The following is a 26,029-nucleotide window of genomic DNA, read 5'->3' as shown; positions in this document are numbered from 1 at the left end:
AGAAAAGATGACAGCTCCAGAATCAAAGAACCAGGGGATGGGAAAGAACTGAGGAGGCCTGGCACTGTATATATAGCGGCTGGGGATGTGGTAGAGTTCTTTCCTAGCATACACAAGGCCCTGAGTTTGATTCCCAGCACCATCACCTCCTAAAATAGTGCTGTGTCTATTTCCCTACATTCCTCCGTGTGTCTCTACCACCTGCTCTGCACTTCAACGCACTTACACAGGCTACCAAATCATTGTGTGCATGCATGTACTTGTGTATACTGATAGAAAGCCTGTCTTTCACCCTAGGTCTCCAGCTGCACTTGCTTTTTTTCCCATTTACCTTGCACTTTGGGGTTAGTACTGGCTAGAAAGGAACACAGGGCCTGACGCAGCAGGGTTGCTAGTGAACCACATTCTGATTGGGCAGTGTCTGGTCTGCATGTTCAAGTATCTCACAGCAGTCCTGGTCCCCATCACGGAACACGTGTGTAGCGGAGCAGTCCATTCTGTAACGGATTTGGATGTGGCCCTGAAAATCCTTTTTGTAGCAGAGAAAGGAAAACAAAAGTACTGGTAGAACATCAGATGGTGGGGTTACCTCACCCTACGGTGATCTATAAGACCATGTTCCATTACCCTCTCCCCACCATTTACAGATCTGAATCTGGGAAACAGCACCGAGGGATGTGTAGTCGTTTTCCTACAATCAGAAGAGTGCCAAGTAAAGGCAGAGGGGTCAGAATGGGTTGTGGGAAGGGGACGGTTTCCATAGCAACTGTAGAGATGAAGCTTTTAACTAGCATAAGGGTCAGTAGCAGTTAACCACAGGCTCTGCCTTATCAAGTCTAACAAAAATGGTAGAGGGAAGGACCACACACTAATCAGATGATAGGGCCTGCTAGAATTAGGTTTTATTAATTACAGCTGCAAATCAGACTATGATGATACTAAAATCACATATGTATGCTGGATAAGTACTCAGTAGGCCCTGTGCCAGAGGCAGATGATGCCACAGAAATACCGGCTACAGGTATCTCCTAATTATCATCTTCTGGTTATGACTCCATTATTATCATTATATTGTCAGAATATTTTTAAACCCATGCGTGGTTGTGCATGCCTGCAATCCCAGCACTCAGGAGGCTGAGGTAGGAGTTTAAGGCCAACCTGGGCTATATAGTTAGATTTTGTCCACCACTGAAAGAGGTTAGAAGAGGTCAGAAGAGGTGTAGGAGGAAGGCATTAGTATAGGCTCTCTCCTTGGGTGTGCACCGGAGTGAGCACAAGGTAACAGAATAAATCTCAAGTGGTAGGTACTATAACTTTGTCTAAATTAGGGAATTCTCAACCTCAGGCCTCTATGAGTTTACAATGTATAGTGATGAATTATTCGATAGGTAAATCAAGCGAGCACAAAGCTTTACCTATGGGAGGGACATCTCTAAATTTTTTTCTGAAAATAATTTCATATTTGGTATTTAAAATAAAGTTCTGAAGTTATCCTCATGAGAATACCAGAGCTTTATTGAAATTAATTTCACTTATCTTGAATCATGTGTGTTTGTGGGAAAAGAGAGGATTATAATTCTTTCAATGCTTAAGGTTTCCAGGAGATGAAACAGGCTCTGGTAATTCATAAAGAAAAGATGTTGGCTGCCTTCTAACTTCTGGTCTGATGAATGTTGTTAGTTTTTCTGGGGGTCTGAGTTCATTGGAGAGCTCATTGGTCTGAGCTCCACCCTGCTCTGCTGGATTGCATGGTGTTATCAATCAAAATATCCAAAGGAAGCTGTATGCAGCTCAGATTCCCTCCCTATACTGTATTCTGCCTATAAAGCATTCTTTACACGGAGAGAAACGTGTTGGATTACAGGATTGCTGTGTCAGAGGCTTATCCTAGGCTTTGGGAGAAATCCTGTGATCATAATGCACACCAGCAGTCATAGGGTCACCTTTTATCATGAGCAGCTGGTTTATCTGCAAAGGCCTGGAGTAAAATATCCCATGAAAAGGCACTAAATAAAATAATCTCTAAAAGGATTGAGGGGAATGAGCTCTGCCTTTATTACTAGGTCTGGCCCACTGAGGAGACCTGTAATAAATATTTGTTGGATAATTTTCCTAATTATTGTTTGTTCACATTAAGTAAATGGGCAGAACAAAAACACTGGATTTACCTTCCTTCTAAAAAACATTATAAAGGACAATGTAGAACTTCCCCCCTTTTCCACCTTTCCCACATTCTTCTATTAAAGAAAGTGATTCTCAAATGTGAAGAAGTATTTATAGGTGCCAATTTCCCTTATCCTTTCCATTTTCCTGTTAGATGGGGGGTATTTGGCTATGACCTATGACACCATCCTTTCTATTATTACTGTTATTATTACTATTATTTTGCAGTGCTGCTGATTGAAACCAAGGCCTTGTACATGTTAGGCAACCACTCTACCACTGAGTTACATCCCTAGCCCTTGGTTTTGAAACAGGGTCTCAGACTGCCCTAGAACTCATGATCCACCTGTCTCTGCCTCCAGAGTGCTGGGATTACAGACATGTACCACCACACCTGGCTCCATCCTTTCCTTAATCTGAGCAAAGCTATCCCCAAGTACTCTGCCACTTGAGCTATGCCCCTAGCCCTTTTGTTTTCATTTTATTTTATTTTTTGGTGGACTGGAATTTGAACTCAGAGCTGTACACTTGCAAAGCAGGGGCTCTACCACTTGAGCCACACCTCCTGTCCATTTGCCCGGAGTGGCCTCAAAACACAATCCTCCCCATCGCAGCCTTCCAAGTAGCTAGGATTACATGCATGAGCCACTGGAATGACTTTATTTTGACTTTAAGAGAGGGTCACTAACTTTGCCTTAAGTTGAGATCCTCTTGCCTCTGTCTCCTAAGAGCCTGCTATTGGTATATACTGCTGCTGCCTTAAGGATTTTCCTTAAGATGATGGTGGTAAAAAGAACTCAAAACTAAGTGCATGGCATAACTTAGTTTAAGGTCATGGCTATGTGTGAGTCAAATTTTGCATTTTTCCCCCAGAGAATTTATCGAATAGATTTATTTTCTTTCATGGAGTGCTTAGGTTTAAAAAAAAAAATCATTCCCTTTGCAATATAACAAAAGAAAAAAATACTTTTTCTGTTCTTTCTTATCAGTTCATTCTTGAAGATCCTTCATAACATGCCCTAATTCCCTTTCCTACTTTACTCCCTACAAATATCCTGTATTAACCCTTTCAATTCAGCCAATCTGAGCCACTTGCCTTTTCCTGGGTCATTCTTGTACTTTCTGTTCAGCCTGTCCCTTTTTCCTTGGTGCTTTGTTCTCCTTAATTCTCTTCTAAGGATTTATTTAGTTATCTTTACCTTTATGACTTACCTTATTCATAGAATAAGACTTCATCTCATTCTACAAAGGTTTTAAGGAGTATGACTTAAACATAGCTGCTCTGTGAACCTGACTTTCTGTACTTGTTGACTACATGAACTTGGGCAAGTTGCTTACCTTCTCTGTGATTTAGTTTCTTTATCTATAAAATTATAAAAACAGCACACCAATTTACAAGGGGGGGGGTTGAGAAAGAAGTAGGACTATTTCTTAAATTTACTTTGTACAGTGCCTGAAATTAATTAATTCAATAATATTATGAAATTTCTGTATGCAGGAAATGGAGCACATAAATACCCTTGTTCTTATAGAACTTAACTTGAAAAATGAGTATTAATAAGTAAATGATAAAGTGTGTGAGAAAGTGATTAGTGCTGTGGCAAAAAAATGGGCTAAGCATGATTGGCAATGCTGGCGAGGGTATGGTGATGGGAAGGAGTGGTGAAGGGAATGGAAAAGGTTGTGGTTTTGAGCGGGGTGGTCAGGGTAGGTCTTATTGAGAAGAGACCTTGAGAGAAGTGAGGGCATTAGCCAATGAGTATTTGGTGGAAGAGTTGGTATGCAGAAAAAACAGCCAGTCCAAAGTTCCCAAGGTAGCAATATGCTGCCCATTCAAGAAATAGCTAAGACACAGTGTGACCCGCGCACAGGGGGGAGGGAAAAGGCGGTAAGATCAGAGCGGTAAATGGGGCCAGGTCACATAGGTTCTCGTAGGCCTTGCTGGGACTTTGGCTTTTACTCTGAGTGAAATGGGGCACACATATGTGCTTTTGAACAGAAGAGTAATATGACTCAACTTAGATTTTTACAGGGACCCTTTGCTTCTATGTTGAGAATAGACCTTAGAGGCTGTAAGGATTAAAGTGGAAAGCCAGCATGTGAACTTGGAATTCTCTAGGTGAGCAGTGAGGTAGCTCAGACTAGAATGATGTCAATGGAGATGATGAGAATCTGGGATTCTAGACACAGTATTTTTTTTTTTTTTAATCTTTGGCAGTACTGCAGTTTGAACTCAGGGCCTTGTGCTTGCTAGGCTCTACCACTTGAGCCACACCCCCAGCTCTTAAATACATAGTATTTTAAAGGTGGAACCAACCTGAGCTCCTGCCTGCTCAAATAAGTGAGATAGAAAGAGAGTAAATAATGACTCCAAAGAGAAACCAAAAATGTACAAAGAAGAAAAAGTTACCTATAAGCGGAGAGAAGAAGCAGATTGTGAAATGGTCAGGGATGGGATGTAGACTTTTTATAAAATTTACCTTATTTTGTAAACATGACTTGGGAATTATATAAATATTTTAAGTACATATAACCAAAATTAAATAAAAATGATCAATCTGACCAGAACTTTTTTCCAGAATATATATTTTAAAGTCTCCTGCAAATCAATACAAAGACAACCAAAGCATAAAGTAGACAATTTAATAGATCTTTACAAGAAAAGATACACAACTAAACAACTAACCAATAAGTACTTGGAAAAAATGCTTAAAATCCTAGGGACATACAAATTAAAACCATAGGGCATTGCCACTAACATCCACAAAATGCAATAGTAAAAAACCAGTGAGACCAAACGTGGCAAGGATGTGGCACCATTAGGACCCTCACGTACTGCTAATGGTAATGGAAAATTCATAGCTAACTTAGAAGAGGCTTTTTTTTTCAATGCTGAGGATTGAACCCAAGGCCTTTTACATACTAGACAAGTTCTCTACCACTGAGCTATATCCCTAGCCCCCCCCACCCTTTTTTTTGAGACAGGGTCTTAATTATGTAGCTCAAACTGTCCTTGAACTCATTCTCTATCCTCCTTCCTCTGCCTCCTGAGTGCTGGGATTATAAGCATGCAACACCATGTTCAGTGCATGGAAGTTTCTTATAAAGTTAAACAAACATCTATTCTGTGACCCAGCATTTCCTCTCCTAGGCATTTACTCAAGAGAAATTAAAAATATATGTCCATAAAACGGCTTGTGATGGATGTTCATAGCAATTTTATTCACAAACAACTAAAATGGAAACAATCCAAACATCTCTTATTTTTTTGTGGTACTGGGGTTTGAACTCAGAGCCTACACCTTGAGCCACTCCACCATCCCTTTTTTGTGAAGGGTTTTTTCGAGGTCGGGTTTCATGAACTATTTGCCCAGGCTGGCTTCGAACCACGATCTTCCTGATCTCTGCCTCCTGAGTAATTAGAATTATAGGCCACTGGCACCTGGCCCAAACATCTTTTAATAGGAGAACAGGTAAGCTATTTTTGACACCATATGTGGACTGCTATAGTGATAAAAGGAAACAAATTAAGAAGCCACCTGGTGGCATGTACTTGTTATCCCAGCCCTTGGGAGGCTGAGACAGGACTATCACTAGTACAAGATAGCCTGGACTACACAGAGAGATCCTGTCTTGGAAAGAAAAAGAAAGAAGTGCCAGCTGCCGGAGGCTCATGCCTATAATCCTAGCTACTCAGGCGGCAGAGATCAGGAGGATGGCGGTTCGAGGCCAGCCCAGGAAAGTAGTCCTTGAGACCCTATGTTGAAAAAATCCAACACAAGAAAGGGCTGATGGAGTGACTCAAGATGTAGGCCCTGAGTTCAAACCTCCATACTGCAAAAAAAAAAAAAAAGAAAGAAAGAAAACTAAAAATACACATAACAACATAGGTGAAAATAAGAAACATTACATTGAACAAAAGAAATCAGGCATAAGAGTATTGTATTAGGTGGGTCTCCTGCAAAAATGCTAAGACATGAGCAAGAAATTTGTTGGGGGAGTGGATTATTTATTTATTGCTTTGAAGCAAATTACCCCCAAACTTAGCAGCATTAAATAGTAAATATAATCTCACATAGTTTTTGAGTACCTGAAATCCAGGAGCAACTTGGTTGGTTTTGGCTTAGGCTTTCTCACGAGGTTGCTGTCAAGAGGTCAGCTGGGGTTGTAGTAATCTGAAAGTTTGACTGAGAGTAGAGGACCTGCTTTCGAGATGGCTCATTCACATGGTTGTTGGCAGAAAGTCTCAGCTTCTTACTGTGTATATCTCTCCCTAGGGCTACTTGAGTATTCTCATGACATGGCAGCTGGCTTTTTCCAGAGCAAATGATCCAAGGAAGAGCAGGAAGGGAGCCACGATGCCTTTTTATGACATAGTGTGTTGGAAGTTACATACCACCACTTCTGCCTTATTCTATTTATTAGAAGCAAGTCACTACACCCAGTTTGTTCTCAAGAGGAGAGGGAATTTGGCTCTACATTTTGAAGGGTATGCCGAAGAATTATGGGTGTGTTTTAAACCAGCAAAGGAAGGAATCAAGAGAAGGCAGGGAGAGCATTCGAACAAAGATACAGGTCTGATGTCTATAGAAGTAGAGAGGGAAGGAAGAATTGGAAAGTAGAATCTTGTCCTATAGTAGAGTTCCAGGAAAGATTTGACTAGGCTGATGTAGAATCCTGAGGCCAACGACAGTATTGAAGGTATCTCCCAGAAATGGTTCTGCCTTTGTGACCTGGCTATGATTGGGCATTGGCTGTGAGAAGTGTGTCTTTGTGAAAATGTGGTGGTAGATCCAGAGGGGTGGCAGATGGGGCCAACACTCAGTTATCCCCCCAATAGCAGATATCAGTGGTGAATGCTTATGGTTGCCACAAGTACACACTGCATGAATAAGTTTATATAGAATTTTAGAATGGGCAAAACTAATCTACAGTGACAGCAAATAAGTGCCTGCCTGGGGCTGAGAATTGATTGCAAAGGGGCACAAGGAACATTTTGGGGGTATTGAAAATGTTCTGTATTTGTTGGGTGGCAGCTACACATACATGTGCACACCCCACCAAACTCTGCATTTAAAGTGAACACATTTTATTGTACATAAATGATATATAAAGTTGACTAAAAAACATAATGAGATATCATTTCACACTGACAATACCAAATGTTAGTAGGAATGTGGAGCACCTGAAACTCTCATATGTTGTTAGTGTAAGTATAAAATTATGCAACCATTTTAGAAATCTGGCACTTTCTTATAAAGTGAAAGAAGCACACATGCTATGACCCAGCAGTTTCACTCCTAGTTATCTACCCAAGAGAAATGAAAACCTGTGATCACAAAAAGAATTGTTCATGAACATTCATAGCTGCTTTATTTATAATAGCCCAAAGCAAGCCCAATATCCAGCAACAAGAGAACTGATAAAACGGATTGTGGTACATGAATACCATAGAATGCTACTGAGCAATAAAAAAGGATGGATTACTGTTGCAGGCTACAACATGCAATATTAATTACATTGAGAAACAAAACAAAACTGTCCACTATAATTCCATTTATATAAAATTGTAGAATAGGTAAAAATAATTAATGGTGATAGAAATTATAATAAGGGATGGGAATTTATGAAAAAGAACCATGAAAACCTGGAGTGATGAAAATGTAAGCTTCATTGATGTATACATTTGTTAAAACTCATGAAATGACACAATTAAGAGCTATACATTTCACTGTATTTAAATTTTACATTAAAAAGATCAAAATAAAGCAGTCACTAAAAATAAAAAAATGAGGAAAGAAATTAGCCTGTGCATTAAATTGGTCAAATTATTCTTTCAAATAACTTTATAGCATTGCAAAATAAAAATAATAATAAATAAAATACAGTAATTTATCTGTACTTTTTTGGGGGTGCTGGGGATTAAACCCAGAGCCTCATATACAGTAGACAAGCACTACTACCAAGCTATACTCCCAACCTCTTAATTCTGCTTTTAAATTTTTTTTATTTATTTAGTTGTTAGTTAGTTTTGAGATGGGGTCTTACTACATAGCCTTGGCTATCCTCAAACTGGCTATCCTGCCTCTACCTCCTGAGTTGTGTCTTAGGGTATGAGCCATCACGCCCAGTTCTTGAGCTATACATTTTTTAAATTGTTTTATTATTCATATGTGCACACAAGGCTTGGGTCTTTTCTCCCCCCTGCCCCCACCCCCTCCCTTACCACCCACTCCGCCCCCTCCCTCTCCCCCCACCCCCTCAATACCCGGGAGAAACTATACATTTTTAATTAGATATACCCTAAGGGAAGAAAATTAACTGCAAAGAAATGTAAAAGTACTTTTATTGACTATCTCAGTTATAGCATCATTTTTTTAACCCATTAACTATCATATATATATATATATAGTAAAATAAAGCAAAAATTTATGTTTTCAAGATGTTGATCATGGGGGAATGGGCTACAAATACAAAGTCAAAGATATGGGGCAATATCCCTGAAATGCTAAAATTTAATTGGAAAAAGCCAAACTGTAACCAGTCTAGTAGCAGTCGGTGAGCATACTAACCATCCAGCCTGGAGTCTTTGACCAAAATGAACCAAGACTTAAGAGAAACATCTGATTCCATTTCTGGACAGGAAATATCCATGTTAAATATCTATCTTGTTATTCCAGAAAGCAAGGCAGCTATCAAAGACTAGTGGAATCATGTCAAAACGTCTCTGGAGTAACTTGAAGGGATGCCCTCTAGCCTAAAGATGGCACAACATGTATTTCAAAAGGAGAAACTGAAATAACTAATAATAATGAGCAGCAACAAATACCAGTAACATGTTTGAATTGAAACACACCAGATATGTTAAAATCTATGAGTTCATGATCAAACTAAAAAGTGTCATTGGTTATCTTTGGAGTATGCTACTAAACCAACTCACTATTTTGAGAACTAGTAAATAAAGGGAAAGAATCAAGTATTCATCATACCTTTCCTTAGGTACTTTTCAAGTACTTGATAAGGCGAAAATTCTTTATTGAATGAAGATAGCATGCTAAAATTAGAATATCACCATTTTGACGACCCTAGTGAAAAAATTTAGGGAATGGTTATCAATGACTACTAAACCCCCCAAATTTAAAGGTGGCATTATGATTCATATTTTAGGTTTCTCAGCCCCCAAACTTTAAAACTTCTTTTTCCTCTTTGGGACTTAAGAGTTAGGAATAGCTGGATTTTTCCCCCTGAATGTAAATTAAAAACTGTATTGAATAAAAATATTTCAGATTAAATAAGACTGTAAGAAACCAGAATATTTTATAGCTCTAAAAATATTAGAGCTAAATCTGTACAAATGCAGGAACGCCTCTAACTTAAAACTTCTCTCTCTTCCATCCATACACTTTGGAATATTCATGATATACAACAAACGTAGGAGTAGCTGTTTTTTTGCTTTTGTTTTTAATCTGCAATATAAACTTGTCTCACCTACCATCCTGGCAGTTCCCAAAGGCTCTAAGAATATTCTTTCTCTTGTCCTTATCTTATTTTTGTGTTGGGTGTGGTTAACTTTTCTTGTAGTTTTGCTAAGTACTAAGCCTGCCCAGCTCTAATCTTAGATAATTTGGTACCAGTCTCTTTTTTTCCCCTCTTTTTATATAACCACAGTATATCAAGATCAAGGAAGTAACATTGATTCAATACTGTTATGTAATCTACAGACTTTATTTGAACATCACTACTGCTTCCAATAGAGTCATTTATAGAAGAAGGAAAAACAAGTTCCTGTCCAGAGATCAATTCTGAATTATATTTGCATTTAATGGTCTTGTCTTCATAGGTTTCTGAAGTCTGAAACAGTTCCTCAGTCTTTCCTTGTTCATATTATTTTTTTTTTGAGATGGGGGTCTTACCACATTACCCAGGCTGTTCTCAGCCTACTGGACTGATGCAATCCTCCTGTCTCAGCCTCCTGAGTAGCTGGGACTTGGGACTTACAGACATGTGCCACTGCATCCAGCTTTCTTTGCCATTCTTGATCTTGGTCACGTCTTTCTCCCTCTTCTTCTCTCTCAAGAGTATGGGCTGTAGTTGAGTGCTGGTGTTCGGTGGTCTGCTCTCAGGTGTGCTGCAGTACTTGCTGGGAACTTTGTCTCATGTGATTGAAGAATGAAAGTCTCAAGCAACAGGGTGAGCAAAAGGGCAGTTTTATTTAAGCAGAGAGGAAAAGGAGTAAAAAGCTCCCATATACATGGGAGGGGGTCTTAGAAAAACAGCCTCCCGGGCTCTTTGTCTAGTTGTTTTCCTGGTTGAAGGGAAGCTGGTCGTGTCTCTGTGCTATTTTTTTTTTTAATGGGATTATGTCAGTGTGTTCATGGGGACACTATGTATGTCCCTCTATTCCTTCCCAATGCCCCTGAGATCTGGCACATGGGCTGGGCATCCTCTCAGGGCATGGCTCACAACCATTCATATGTCTCAGTAGTTTCAAGGCCTGGGCAATGGTTTCAAGACTCCCCATACCTGTTTATCTCATCTTTGTGGCCTTGGTAAGTTTCCATCAAGTTCCCCCTGTCCCTGTTCTGCCTGACCATTTTCTGTCTCCTAACGTTCAGTCTCTCTGGTGGCTCGTGCCTGTAATCCTAACTACTTGGGAGGCTGAGATCAGGAGGATCATGATTCAAGGCCAGCATGAAGAAATAGTTTGTGAGACTCCATCTCTAAAAATAACAAGAGCCAAATAGACTGGAGATATGGCTCAAGTGGTAGAGCACCTGCTTTGCAAGTGTGAAACCCTGAGTTGAGACCTAGTCCCACCAAAAAACAAAAAAATTGGGACGTGGGGGACTATGGACTATTAATTTGTAGAGCACTCATCAATTTGGATTTATCTGATAGTTCCTTGTATTCAGATTCAGATTATCCATTTTGGGCAGGAATACAACTAAAAGTGATGTTTTTCCTCAGTGCACACATCCAAGTGATGCATGACAACATTTGTCCCCTTATTGCCGATACTAGTTGGGACCACTTGGTTGAGTTGGTGAATACCAGGTTCCTTTCCTGCAAATTTACCACTTTTCCCTTTTTCGTAATTCAATAAAGTTTTAGGGAAAGACTTTGAGATCTTGTAAATACTCTTTTGTTTTGTTTTTGTTTTTGGAGACAGGGTGTTGCTATGCAGCCCAGACTCAGTCCTCCTGCCTCAGCCTCCAGCTGCTGGGATTACAGGCCCTATGCTACTACATCTTTTTGTTTGTTGGTTTGTTTTTGGTTTTTTGGTTTTGATTTAGTACCGGGTATTGAATCCAGGGCCTGTGTATGCCTGGCCGGAACTCTTCCACTGAGCTACATCTCCAGTGGTATTTTATTTTATTTTGAGACAGCATTTCACTAAATTGACTAGATTAGCTTTGAATTTTTTATCCTCCTACCTCAGCCTTTTGAGTAGTTGGGATTACAGGCATACACCACCATGTTTGGCTAGTTTTTTCTTACTGAAAAACTTTTCTTATCGTAGTAAAATCCACATAACAATAAAATTCTCCTTTTTTTGTGGTCATAGGGATTGAGCCCAGGGCCTCACACATGCTAGGCAAATGAACTACTACTAAGCTTTATCCCTGGTCCTTCATTATAACCATTTTTTTTTTTTTGGTAGTACTGGGGTTTGAACTCAGGGCCTTGTACATGTTAGGCAGGCACTCTATCACTTGAGTCACATTCTCAGCCCTTTTTGCTTTTAGCTATTTTTGGGGTAGGGTCTTGTGGTTTTGCCTACACCAGCCTGGACAGAGATTCTCCTATTTATACTTCCTGCATAGCCTGGATGACAGGCATATACCACCACATCCAGTTTTTATTGGTTGAGATGGGGTCTTACAACCTTTTTGCCCAGGTTGGTCTTAAATCTTGATCCTCTTGATTTCTGCCTCCTGAGTAGCTAGGATTACAGGCATGAGCCATTGCACCCAGTAATCAATATAACCATTTTAAAGTGTACAGTTCATTAGCATTAAATATGTTCACATTGGTACAGCCTTCACCACCATCCATCTCTAGAACTTTTTCATCTTCCCTAATTGAAGTTTTATTTATTTATTTATTTATTTATTTAGTGTTACTGGGGTTTGAACTCAGGGCCTATACCTTCAGCAACTTTCCCACTCTTTTTTCTGAAAAACCCCAGTTTTTTTGAGATAGGATCTCTTGAACTATTTGCCTGGGTCTGGGTTTGAAGCTCGATCCTCCTGATTTCTGTCTCCTGAGTAGCTATGATTACAGGTGTGAGCCACTTGTGCCTGGCTCCAATTGAAGCTTTTCACATCTTAAGCAGTAATTTCCAGACCGGGGAGTAGCTCAAGTGAGAGAGTGCCTGACTCACAAGTATGAGTCCCTGAGTTCAAACCCCAGTACCTCCAAAAAAAAAAAAATTCGTTAAGCAGTAATTTCCATTTCCTCCCTCTACCGGTCCCTGGTAACCACCATTCTGCTTTGTGTTTCTACTCAATGCACCTCATGAGTGGAATCAAACAGTATTTGTCCTTTTGTGTCTGGCTTATTTCATTTAGCATGGTGTTTCCAAGGTTCATCAGTGTTGTAGCATGCTGGTACCACTCTTGGTTCTTCTGTAGTCCTGGCTTCTAGGAAGTCAGGGATTAGAAAGAAGCTGAAATAGAAGAGAAAGCCAGGAACTCTTTGAGTTACAGGGTAATTATTTCTTTTTTTTTTGATGGGACTGAGTTTGAACTCAAGGCTTTATGCTTGCCAAGCAGGTACTAATCAGTATGGAGAAAGTGAAATTTGGAAGGGGAAGGAAAGAAGAAAGCCTGAGAGCTTGATCGGGAAGTAGAGTGGAGGGGAGAGGCTCTTAGGATGTGAGGATATGAAGAGAAAAGAAACCAAAAAGTGGGTATGGCAGCCTCCATCAATATTTAGATAGGCAAGGATTCTATTTTTTGTTCCCCCCTCTCACAAATTTCTGTTTCTACCTTTCTGTTTCCAGGTAAGTGGCTCCTGGTAGGGCTGAGCTCTTTGATTTAAATATTTGATTTTAAACTCTTTTTCTTCTTTTTTGGAAGAACTGGAGTTTGAACTCAGAGCTTCACACTTGCTAGATAAGCATTCTGCCACTTAAGCCATGCTCCCAGTCTTTAAAACTTATTTATTTATTTTTATTTATTTATTTTTTTTGAGACAGCATCTTGCTATGTAGCCCAGGCTGGCCTCAAATTTGTGATCCTCCTGCCTCTGCTTCTTGAGTGCTTTGCTTACAGGCATGTACGACCAGGTCTGGTTTAGGTCTAAATAATTGAAAAGGCAAATTGTGCTTGGTACTGTGTGTCTAAGCGAGGTCCAGGCTGATAAGAGGATCTGCAGCTCACTGGCCAGAAAACGGAGGGGTGACAGTGTGCTGCCCGGCATAGTGCTGCTAACTGGCCTTCAGCCCTTTATGTTTGATTTTATTTCTTTTGTGGGACTGGGTCTGAACTCAAAGGTGCTCCACTGCTTGAGCCACACCTCTAGCCCGTGCTGTTCTGGTCATTTTTGGAGATGGGTTCTCATGAACTATATTAGTAGTTATTAAACTTTTTTTATTTTCTTTTATTATTCATATGTGCATACAAGGCTTGGGTCATTTCTCCCCCTGCCCCCACCCCCTCCCTTACCACCCACTCTGCCCCCTCCCTCTCCCCCCCTCAATACCTAGCAGAAACTATTTTGCCCTTATTTCTAATTTTGTTGTAGAGAGAGTATAAGCAATAATAGGAAGGAACAAGGGGTTTTGCTGGTTGAGATAAGGATAGCTATACAGGGCATTGACTCACATTGATTTCCTGTGCGTGGGTGTTACCTTCTAGGGTTATTAAACTTCTTTAAGCAAGTTTGCTTTTACATCTTAATTACATCATCACCTCTTTGTTGACTTAACGCATTCGTAAGGACTTGGAATTGACAACTTTTCAGATTCTCCTCTGTTTTCTTACTTCCAGTTAATTGTCAGTTTCTAGAATATTAGGAACACTATATTCAATATTTGAATAAAAATACATTCTAGAGCGAAAGAAAAGCTTTTCATCAACTGTTTTGTAATTTGCTACTGCTCTTCAATCGTGGATATATATAAAACTTCTGCAGTTATAGAGAGTGGGTTCAAATTCTGACTCTCTTACTATCTCACAGTTGTTTATACAGTTTTTTTCATCTCTCTAAGTCGTGGTTTGCTATCTGTAACTCTCATAGAGTTATAAGGCTGTCAGGTGAAATAGTAAAATGTAATGTAAAACAGCACAGTAACTGCCACATAGTAAAAACACAGTACACTGGTATGTGACTGGCCACGACTGTCTAGTCCAAGAGTGACAGAAGGCAGCCCAGGGGTCATAATCAATTATAGATTAATTACAAGTCAGCTTGTAATACTTCACTCTTGCAGCTTAAAAGGGATATATAATTGTATTCCTATCATTATATTCAGTACTTATCAGATTCTCGATAGAACTCTCTGCCACTGAGCCCCAAATCTATGGGTTTCCAGGGGAAAATCAGAAAGCAAAGATGCAGAATGGTACCTATGAGGGAAGGTTAAACTGGCTGGGATTCTTTTGCTTAGAGAAGTTTGTGAGGGAACATTAGAAAAAGACTAATACACTAAGTCGTGGTGCATTTACATTTGTTGTTTGATTGGTTGAAATTTGTTGTGGAATTACTGGACCAAATGAGATGATCCCAACATGGTTAGAATCCACTCAGGTTTAAAAATTTTTTTTTGCCGTCATAGTGTTTGAACTCAGGGCCTACACTTTGAGCCACTCCACCAGCCCTTTACTGTGATGGGTTTTTTTGAGATAGGGTCTCTCGAACTATTTCCCCTGGGCTGGTTTCTAATCACGAGTCTCCTGATCTCTGCCCCGAGTAGCTAGGATTACAGGTGTGAGCCACCTTCCCAGCTTAAATGTTTTAAAAAATTTTTAATCTATTCTGATTTTAGGGATGCCGGCTAAAGACAATACTAAAGGAAATGGCTTTAAGCTATAGAAGAAAGGATTTAGGTGAGATGATTAGAAGAAAAATTTCTGCCAATGGGATGTGTTAACCTTTAAAGCCTGTTAACATAGGGTCTGATAAATTTTCTTTTCTGGGAGGACTTCAGAAGTAGATTAGATTTCTCTCTGTGTGAGGTAGCTTAGATAAACATACACCTGTAAATAGGTAGGATGTGCTGATGGTCTTTGCAGTTTAAGAGTCAATAAAGGCCCTTTTCATTACCTAGCTGCAATCAGTCACAGCCTCAGTGGGTAACCATTCTGCCTGTATTTTCTCATCTTTTTTGATGATTAATTTAAATGCCTAACAAGGAATTCACAGTTTTTCTCACAGTTTTTTTTTTTTTTTTTTTAAACCTCTTTGCAGGCACTAGTGGCTCTTGTCTGTAATCCTAGCTACTCAGGAGGTAGAGATCAGGAGGATCACGGTTCAGAGCCAACCCAGGCAAATAGTTGGACCGACCCTATCTTGAAAAAACCCATCACAAAAAAGGGCTGGTGGAGTGGCTCAAGGTGTAGGCCCTGAGTTCAAGTTCCAGTACTGAAACAAAACAAAACAAAACAAAAAACCTCTAGAGGTATTTAGTAATGGGAATGACTCAGGCTCATTTATTTATCTATTCTTTGAAGTTTATACATTTTGAGGTTATACATTTATTGAAGTTTAATTTACCCATTTTAGTTTTATGAGTTTTTACAAATAACTACGCTTGTTCGTCAATCAGGAAGACCTGTTTATGTCTCAGTTGGTGGTGGGGGAGAGATGTAATATCAAGTTGAAGGAGCAAAGCAAAAAGATGGTGACTTTTGGGGGGATTTTTATGGGAACCGAGGTCACAGTTTGCCTGTGGCAAGATCTGGTTGTTTGTGGACTCTCAAATTGAGCAGTTGAACTCATTTTGTCCCCGTCATATGGTTAATTGACTGGACCTGGTTCTTTTCGGATTACATTTGGTCCCTGGTCTTTTGTAGCATCTGGAGAAAGATAAGGAGTCCATTACAAATGATTTTAGGATTAAGAAGTAAGATGTGTTTCTGTGTGGTTCATTTCATTTTTGCCTCACCAATAAAACATTCTAGGGACTCTAATTATATTTTAATTATAACAATAGTACATTCTAGATTTTCAGGCCAATTTCATTTCAGAGTCAGTCCTTTTGTTCCCATAAGTAACATATGCTCAAGACAACATGCTTTGATTTTTGGTTTAGAAAATATGATCACTATAATTTATTGTATCAGGGAGAAGACAGATTGGTAGGAAGCTCCACTTCAGCTTAGCTTCTTTCAAGTGATAAAATGGGCATTTACAGAAATAGAGACACATGGTTGATTTGTGTTTTAATGATTCTGAGCCTGGGGTAGAGAGAGAAAACTACCTCCTATTGAGTACCTACAATGTATATACTTGACACACTGCTAGGTGCTTTCCCAACAGACAGCTGCTCTGGCTAGAATTCTATCCCAGATCCAACCGCCATTTAAATTAAAACAACAACAAAACACATATGCCTCACAGGGCCTCTTTCATTAATAGCTGTCACAGCTGCCACACCCTTTATAAGACCCTGGGACCATAATTGGGATAATTGAATCTCAGGACTGGATCTCTGTGGTCATCGGCCATGGAGTTAGAAGGAGGATAGTTGTTCTCTTTACCACAAGTTTGAGAATCACAATGCTCAATTCTTTCAATGGGAGGTGCAAAACATGTCTGGGCTGTCGTTTCCGTAGGCTACAATTCCATAAAAGAAAGGGCAACGATACACAAATGTGAAGCTTGAAATGCTTTCCTTCCAGGCTGGAAAGGGTAAAGTGAAGAAATATGCCTTCCTGGGGTCATCAGACAATGAAAAAAGCAAAACCAAAACCCCCAACAACAAACAAAATTGGCAGTCCTACATAGGTGAGAATGTTGAGGCCCACAAAAGGGATCCTGATTGACACTGGCAAACCCCAATGAGTTCTCTCTGTTCTGTTTCACCAGCTCTGGAGTACTAGCTATCCTGAGTCCTCCTCTTTGCCCTTTTATTAGAAAGCCGGGAAACTCTCCTTTTCCAGGAAAAACAGTGAGGCAAGGGGCATCAGGTGCATGAACGCTATCAAGCAGGTAGACGTTTTCAGATGCCTGAGTAGTAGCAAATACAGTCGTCCTGGAGGCAGGGGAATATATTTCATGCCCTCTAAAGGTCCCTTCGGTTCAAGGATACTGTCATTCTCCAGGCTGTACAAGGGGGAGGGCCTGCAACGTCCATGCTACCATGGTAACGCGCCGCCGTGTTCCTTTTTCTTACGCTGGGGCGGGGCACTCCGCTTCAGCTACCTATCACACACAGGATTTCTTGAGTGGCGGGCAGCAGCAGCGAATGGGCGATCCGATAGTGCGTGACGCGACGGGAAAAGGGGGAGTTCGCGGCCGGTGGCGGCGGTGGCGACAGCGGCGACCTGGGGATCGAGCTGGAGGGGTCTCGGGAGCGTGCAAAGACCTCTAGCTCGAGCGCGAGGGACCGCTCGCCAGGATGCCTGGTACTGCCTGGAGGCAAATGCGTCCCGCAGCCGGCTCTGAGAGCTCGGGCGTCGGGTCTGAAGGGATGGCTGACCAGAGGGGGCGGGGTGGCAAGCATGGCGGCGGTGACGGGGAAGGGGTTGGAGGGGCCTGTGGAGGGGGTGGGGAAGCCGCAGCTGCGAAGGCTGGGTGGTCCTGAGGAAGCGTGAAGGGCTGTAAGGGTTCCCGCGAACCGAGATTACAAAGCAGTGTTTCGGGGGACGGTCGAGGCGCCAGAAGGACATGAGGAAACGTGGGGGGCGGGTGGTGGAAAAAGGGGCGGGGAGAGAAGAGGTTAGGAAGGAGGGGAAAGGGTGTCTACGGGAAGGCGATGAAAAAGAAGAGGAAGGCTTATTGTAAGTAACAAGGAAACGGGGACTTGCAAGGTTTGATAGGAAAGTGCTTGCAGCTGTTACCGATACGTCTTCATCAGAGGAGCCCAGGACTGGGCTCTACTCTTCATGGCTCTTGTACTTCCGCCCCATTATTGAGGCTCAGATCGTATGAGGAAGGCTTGTAGGTTACCCAGAACTGATCTTTTGTTATTCCATTCCAGGAGAGCAGATGGACCCTACTGGAAGTCAGTTGGATTCAGATTTCTCTCAGCAAGACACTCCTTGCCTGATAATTGAAGATTCTCAGCCTGAAAGCCAGGTTCTTGAAGATGATTCTGGTTCTCACTTCAGTATGCTATCTCGACACCTTCCTAATCTGCAGATGCACAAAGAGAACCCTGTGTTGGTGAGTGATACCTTGTTTGTTTGAAAATGATTGAGCGCATTTTTTTTTGTTTTCCCTTTGGTTTTTGGTGCCTGGGATTGAACCCAGGGTCCTCCTGCCCCAAGTGCTTTACCACTGAGTGTACACCCCAGTCCCAGAGGTTTTTTTTTTGTTGTTATTTTTCTGATCCAAGCCAACCCGCAAACCTATGTATTTAGATCACTATCTTTCAGTAAAGTTGATTAGAAAAACGAAATGATCGTGTTCACAAAAAGTGTGTCTTATTGTGGATTATTTAGTGCATTGTGGGGGCCATTATGTATGTCTGTTTTTTAGGATGTTGTGTCCAATCCAGAACAAACAGCTGCAGAAGAACAAGGAGACAGTAATAGGGGGTTCAATGAACATTTGAAAGAAAACAAGGCTGCAGGTGAGGCGTTTTAAGCTATCAGTCCCCTTTACATTTTCTTAGATGCTATTGGAATCCGGAGAATTTAAACATCGTATGGTTGTGGTGAGTGTATGTAAGGAGGTCTACTTACAGTATCTGATGCACATTCAGAAGCATTCAAAAACACCATGTTCTGATGGGGCAGATTAGATTGGTGATGTCCGTCCGTATTCTTGAATTTGTATTAAAGTTTGGTGGTAATATCAATTATTTTTCAGACCCTGTGGATTCTCATTTGGATACATGTGGTTCCATCAGTCAGGTCATTGAGCAGTTACCTCAGCCAAACAGGACAAGCAGGTACATTAATGTTTGAAGGAATTTATTTAAATTAATATTGATGGATCAAGTCTTTTATCTGTACCTGTTGCCTTAGCCCAAGGATAAAGGAATTTATCTTTTGTAAATTAAGGAATGGGACTGAAGGTTGTATAGTTAATATTGTGTTAAGACTGAGAGCTGGAATCTGTTTTGTGAAGATAATAATTTTTTGTAACTACAGTATTCAAATTGTAATCTGTCTCATGCATGTGAAACAAAATATGCATTCCTAGTTAGGTGTGGTGCAGCATGCCTGTAATCCCCACTGAGGCAGAAGAATCAAGAGTTGTAGGCCAGTCTGAACTACATAAGTAGACCCTGTCTTTAAAAAACAAGGGCTGGGAATGTAGCTCAGTGGTAGAGCACTTGACTAACTTGGGAAAGGCCCTGGGTTCAATCCCCAGCACTGGCATAAATAAATATATATATCCTCATTCTTAGCAAAAATATGGCTTCTTAGGAAAAAAAAAAAATCAAAAGATACTTAGGTGTGTTGTTAAAACTGTTAGGATGCTTTCTGCCTACCAACCAAAATACCTCACCAGTTTTAGATCTAGAATGCTTAGTTCATACAGTATAAACACTATTCAATTTTTACCATGTTTTATGAATATCATGACAGTGTCCTTTTTTTTTTCTTAAGTTTAGCCTCTGTGTTAGGATCTTTATGGATGTTGGACATACATTATTTAATTCTATTCAAGGATAGCTGTGCAATGAAGATATTATATTACTTCCATTATGTGGAGAGGGAATTGATGGGCAAAGAAGTGAACTTTCTGTAGAACACATTGATGGTGACAAGAGCTGGATTTTCAGCCCTAATGCTTCTACACTAATGCTTCCTCTTTCTTACTATTCAGTGCTTCTCAGTCTAAGGTCAAAGAGATAGACAACTGTAGGAGTCTTGTTGGGGTAGAAAGGAGAGAGAGAAAGAGAGGAGAATGTGAGCTTGAGATAGTTGAAGACTTGCTTTATCTTGAAAATAAGTGCTTTTTTTTCTGCTTTATGTTTGTTTGCAAATAAATTTCTCCCACATCAAGTGAAAATGAATGCTTTAGGACAGTCTGCAAACTTGTGGGCTCGTTTTGGCCAGTAGATGGGTTTTATTTGGCTCACACGTTGTAAGATGTACTTGAATTAATTGAAATACTTCAAAAATGGGGAACTTTCTCATAAAACTTGATTTCTTCTTCTGGCCCTATTGGCAACAGTTGGCTGGAGTTGCGAGTAGCATCCAGCTTCCATTTGGATGAGGCATGGAAGTGGTATGGTTTGTCATAGTCTCTACAACTCACTATTGTAGCTGGACACTGAGACCAGGTGTTCTTTTACCATTTGTCATAGTGCTTGTGCTTTTGTTCCCATATCCAGCTGCTTTACTCTTTGGTATTTTGGTTTGCTTTCTAGGCATTTCAGCTTACAGTACTTTAAAAAATGTGCTAGTCTTAGCTCAGCACCCTAGTTTGAAAGGTGGGAAGGGGAGAGGAGTATGCACACCCCATTGTGAATGAAACAATACTGTTTGAGAAGTTCCATGACACTTCCCTTTTTGTATCATGTGTTTCTTTTTCTCTAAAAACAGATTGAATGGTTGAATTCAATAAATGTGTGTGCACTGTGGCGTGTACCTTAAAGAGGCTTTGTTATCATGGAGCTTACAATTTGATAGGGGAGACAGATGTTAACCTAGTCATTACATCAGTAGCTACTCAGTTATAATTGTCATTTTTGCAAAGAGAAAAAAATGTAAATGACCCAATACGGGAAATAAAGCAACATCTTTTTTTAGGTGCAGTCTAAATAATCTGAATTTGCTAGGCGTAGTTGGAGGGCTGAAGAGAAACATGCAATATGAGAGGAGGTGCTTTCCAGACAGAGTGCATGTGCAAAGTCCATGAAGCTGGAGAGAGTTTGGGGATGACTCCAAAAGAGTGAAAGTTCTTCAGAACATATGTATATAATCTTCATTCATTTGCGGAGATTTCGAAAAAAAAATTCCAAGGAAATCTTCCTGCCTTACCTAGTATCCTGTTGATATAAGCTGATCCTAAACAGTAAATGTCCTAAAATACAGAAGAAAAATAAATATATTCATTTTTCCATCAAATCTTTATAAAAAATTGACATAATTGTAGATTGACATGCTATAGAAAGAAAAACAGAGAGGTCTATGTATCTTTTGCTGGGTTCCTCCAGTGGTAACATTTTGTAAAACTGTAACATTTTGCGAAACTGTTACCCTATCACAACCAGGATGTCAACACTGATAAAACCACATAATTCATTCTCATTTTCTTTTGTATTTGTTTGTGAGTGTCTGTATTGTGTTTTACATAGTTTTATCAGCAGAGTGTGTTTGTCAAGATACGGAACAGTATCAGTGGTACAAAGATGTCTAACGATGCCCTCCATAGCTACGCCTCCCTCCCTCTTCTGCACACGAATCCCTGGCAACCATTAATCCATTCTCCTTTTGTAAAATTTTATTTCAAGATGTTATATAAGTACGTAACCTTTTTGGAATTGACTTTTTTCCTATCTGCTTAACTCCTAGAAGCTCCATGCCAGTGTTTGCATGTATCAATAGTGCATTCCTTCCTATTTCTAAGTAGTGTTCCCGTGGATGGATGCACCACAGTTTAAGTCATTCACGCATTGAACTGGATTGCTTCCAGTTTTACTATTGCGAATAAAACTGCTATAAATATTTGTGTACAAGTTTTTGGGTGAATATAAGTCTTCATTTCTTTGGAATAAATGCTCAGGTTTTCAATTGCTGGGTTGTATGGTAGTTTTCTAGAGCATCATTTTACAGTTCACCAGCAGTGTATGAGTGATCTGTTTTCTCCATCCTCACCAGCTTGTGGTTGTTTCAGGTTTTTTTGTTTTTTTTTCCCCATGTGTGGTGTGAGGATTGAACCCACGGTCTGTGCTGGGCTAATCATTGCTCTATCACTGGGCTGTTCCCAACCCCTTCACTGTGTTTAATTTTAGTCATTCTGATCATTGTATAGTAATATCTTATTGTGGTTGAGTTTGCAGTTCTCTAAAGGCAAATGATGTTGACAGTGCTTATTTGCTGTCTGTCATCCTCTTCAGGGACATTGTCCATTGCTGTGTCTTTTGCCCAGTTCCCTTTTTTTCCCTCTAGTACTGGGGATTGAACCCAGCATTTCATGCATGCTAAGCAAGTGCTTTACTGTTTGAGCTATGCCCCCCAGCCAAATAGATTTTTTGTGGTAATGCAGATTGAACTCAGGGCTTGGTGCTGGCTGGGCAGGTGCTCTGCCACTTGAGACATTTTTCTAATTGGATTTTTTTTTTTTTTGACTGGTGTGTTTTGAGAGTTTATTTTATATTTCTTTTTTGTACTGGGGATTGAACTCAGGGCCTCACACTTGTTAGGCAGGCCCTCTGCCACTTGAGCCACTCTACCAGCCCCAAATTTTTTACTTAGTCCTTTTTCTCTTCCTTGGGTTGTGATCCTCACCTTTGCAAACTTGTGTTTTCTCCTCTTTTATGTTTATTGATGTAATGCTTAATGCTCTTTCTATGAAATAGTACATGTGCAGAAAGTTTCAAGGAAGCAAAAGTCATTCATAATCCTACTACTCAGAGGCTGTTTGCTGTAAACATTTTGGTATGTTTTGTTTTTATTTCTGTGTATTTGATTTACATAGTTGACATTATTTGAAAATTATAAGCTTGTATATTTGCTGATTTTTTTTTTTTTTTTGCTGAACAATATGAACATTTTATCCATGTCACTTTTTTATTTTAGAAGTTTAAGCCTTCAGAAGAAATAAGTCCCCTAAAATACTTAGCATTCATTCTCTAAGTGGAGGTACATTATTCTATATGATTATAGAACTAAGAAAATAGTTCCATAATATCTAGTAATATAGGTCATATTTAGATTTTCCCTGTGGTGTCAAGGATATTTTTTACATTGTTATTTTTTGAATCTATGATTCAATCTAGGTTTACATATTATATTTGATTGTTTCAAACATTTTAATGGCAGCTTAACATTTTATAGGTGATGAAATTATTTTCTTAATTCTGAACTTATAGGTTCCTTCCTTCTTTCCTCCCTCCCTTCTTCCCCCTTGCGTCCTTTTCTCCCTCCCTCCCTTCTTTCCTACTTATTTACTCATGCCTTCATTCCTCACTCACTCACTCACTCTCACTGTATAGCCCAAACTTGCTTCAAGCTTGTGATCCTTCTGCCTCAGCTTCCTAAGTTCTGAGGTTAAAGGCATGCATCACCACACCTGGCTCAGGTTATTTATTAATAACAGTAAACTTTGAGAAATTTGTTTGTGTAAGGATCTTTTCTCATTTCAAATTGTTTCTTATAAGTAGAATTATTGGAATTACTAGTATGAACTTTTTAAAGCTCTTGATACATATGTCTAAATGGTTCTCTAGAAAGGATCACTTTATTTATTTATGTCTTTATTTATATATTTGGCTGTGCTGAGGTTTTTGAATTTAGAGCCTGGTTCTTGCTTGGCAGGTGCTCTACCACTTGAGCCATGCCCCAGCCCTTTTCTGCTTTAGTTATTTTTCAGGTAGGGTCTTGCATTTTTACTTGAGGTCAGTTTCAGACCACAATCCTCCTGCCTGTTTATGACCTCCCATGTAGCTGGGATTACAGGTGTGTACCACTATGCCCGGCTTATGTGTTGAGAAGGGGGGTCTCAGGAACTTTATGTATGGGCTAGGCTCAAGCCCTGATCCTCCTGATCTTTGCCTTTCGGGTGGCTGGGATTACAGGTATGAGCCTCCACACCTGGCTATACTCTCATTATATATTAGCAGTGTATGATGTTTATCTCACCTTAGTTTGGGTAGCACTGAATAGTAGCACAGTATTAAAAGGTTTTTTTTTTTCCCCTAATTTGATTGGCAACAAGTGGTTTCTGTGTGTTTTTTTTTTTTTTAACATGTTTAAAGATACTTGTATTTCTTTTGAGTTGACTGCCATCCATTTATATGTTGGGATTCTTTGTATGAATTCTTTTTATTTTTTTGAGTCAGGGTCTTGCTGTGTCCTTAGCTAGCTTTGAACTTGAAATCCTTTAGTCTCAGCATCTCAAGTGCTGAGATTCAGGCATGTGCCACTGTGCCCAGCTTTTGTATAAATTCTTTATATTTTATGTAGACTAATCTTTTGTTATATTTGGTTTTCTATTTTTACTTTTTTGGTAGTGGTTCTGGAGTTTGAACTCAGATCCTCATGCTTGCTAGGTTGGCACTCTACCACTTGAGCCACTCCTAGCCTTCTTTTGCGCTGGCTATTTTTTAGATAGGGACTCTCAAACTATTTGCCTGGGCTGGCTTCGAACCACAGTTCTCCTGATCTCTACCTCTTGAGTAGCTAGGATTATAGGCAACGCATTGGCCCCTGGCTTGTTATACTTGTTCAGTATCTCTTCTGATTAGTTTTTTTGTCTTTTTAGTATTATGTATTTTGACTATAGTGTTAAGATTCTTTAAATACATAGAACTCGTAACCTGAGTTTTATTTGTACACTTTAGTTCTAAGATTTTTTTTACTAAAATACTTTTGTGAACTTCATCCATTTTATTTATTTATTTTTGCAGTACTAGGGTTTGAACTTAGTGCCTCATGCTTGTTAGGCAGGCACTCTTTCTGCTTGAGCCACTCCACCAGTCCAGAACTTCGTCCATTTTAATAGATGTGTTTTTTGAGCTCCTTTGCACATCTTTTCTTGTCACTTGTCCATAATTCTTCTGAATGCAAGATTTTTGTATCCCTGCTCATAATATGATAGAATTGAAGTATATTTTTGTTTCTTCGGTTTTTCTGTTAATAATTCGGTACATTATTTTGAGTTGTTAATCTTTTAGTTACTTTCTGTAGATAGCTCTAGAGGGGTGAGGTTTGTTTACATTTTCACACTTGGCTAAGAGGTAATTGGTATGTGTGGGGAGCCACAGAAAATTCCGGATGCTCTGAGCAGAGTTCCTACCTACTTGGAATAGCACATGATTGTGTCCTTCCTCTGTGTAGTGTCTTGGGAAAGTCAGTGGAATCTGCTCCTGCTGTGGGGGATGAGAAGGAGGAAGAGTTGGAAGAAAAGGAGAAAGAGGAGGTGGAAGAAGGTCCAGACGATGCTGTACCCTCCCTCAATGCAGAAGGTAGCCTTGTGCCTTTTTCAGAATAGTAGATTCTTTTACATTCCTTTACTGTGAGCATGCAAGTGCCTGAATTTCTCTTTATCATGTTGTAGATTTTTCATGATTAAATTGAGAATCATGAAGAAATTTGTTAGTAGTTTAAGGTATTGTACCTAATTTAGTGTTTGGAAATTTGTATTTCTGTTAGTTAGATTTAATTTTCTGTGTTATTCAGCTTTCCATTGCTATGACCAAATACCTAAGAAAATCAACTGAGAAGAAGAAAAGTTTAATTTGGCTTACAAATTTCTGTTCATGGTCACTTGACCTGTTGCTTTGGGCCTTGATAAAGCAGAATGTTACGGTGGGAGCATATGGTGGAGCAAAGCTGCTTACCTCATGGTGGCTGGGAAGCAAAGAAAAGAGGGGATGGACCAGAGTTCCAGTGTCCCCTTCAAGGGCATGCCCCAGTGATCTAACTTGCTCCAGTAAGCCCTTCTTAAAGGTTTCACTACCTTGCAATAACACTGCAGGCTGGTGACTATGTTTCAACATGTGGCCTTTGGGAACATTGAAGCTTATTCACTAGCCCTCTCCTTCTTTTTGCAATTGGCTCTTTTTCCTTTTTTTTTG

The 26,029-nt window shown here is 39.9% G+C and overlaps 1 protein-coding gene across 9 annotated transcripts in view; it reads left to right on the top strand.

Annotated features, from left to right (window-relative positions):
- The window catches only part of Tp53bp1 (tumor protein p53 binding protein 1), a 100,468-nt gene that overhangs the window by 596 nt on the left and 73,843 nt on the right, over nt 1–26,029 (top strand). For 6 of the 9 annotated variants that reach the window (XM_074065798.1, XM_074065793.1, XM_074065797.1 and 3 more), the window contains exons 1-5: nt 17,608–17,735; nt 18,311–18,495; nt 18,811–18,904; nt 19,144–19,225; nt 25,290–25,417. In XM_074065798.1, coding sequence (XP_073921899.1) covers nt 17,729–17,735; nt 18,311–18,495; nt 18,811–18,904; nt 19,144–19,225; nt 25,290–25,417 — 496 coding nt within the window. In that variant the 5' untranslated portion in view covers nt 17,608–17,728. Of the gene's footprint in view, nt 1–17,607; nt 17,736–18,090; nt 18,111–18,310; nt 18,496–18,810; nt 18,905–19,143; nt 19,226–25,289; nt 25,418–26,029 lie in introns of those variants that run through there. The other 3 variants (XM_074065794.1, XM_074065795.1, XM_074065796.1) reach the window with 2 other exon arrangements.

Source organism: Castor canadensis, chromosome 2 (genome assembly GCF_047511655.1).
Source record: "Castor canadensis chromosome 2, mCasCan1.hap1v2, whole genome shotgun sequence".
NCBI lineage: Eukaryota > Metazoa > Chordata > Mammalia > Rodentia > Castoridae > Castor > Castor canadensis.
The sequence above is the reverse complement of the archived record's forward strand: the minus strand, read 5'-3'. Positions and strand labels throughout refer to the sequence as shown.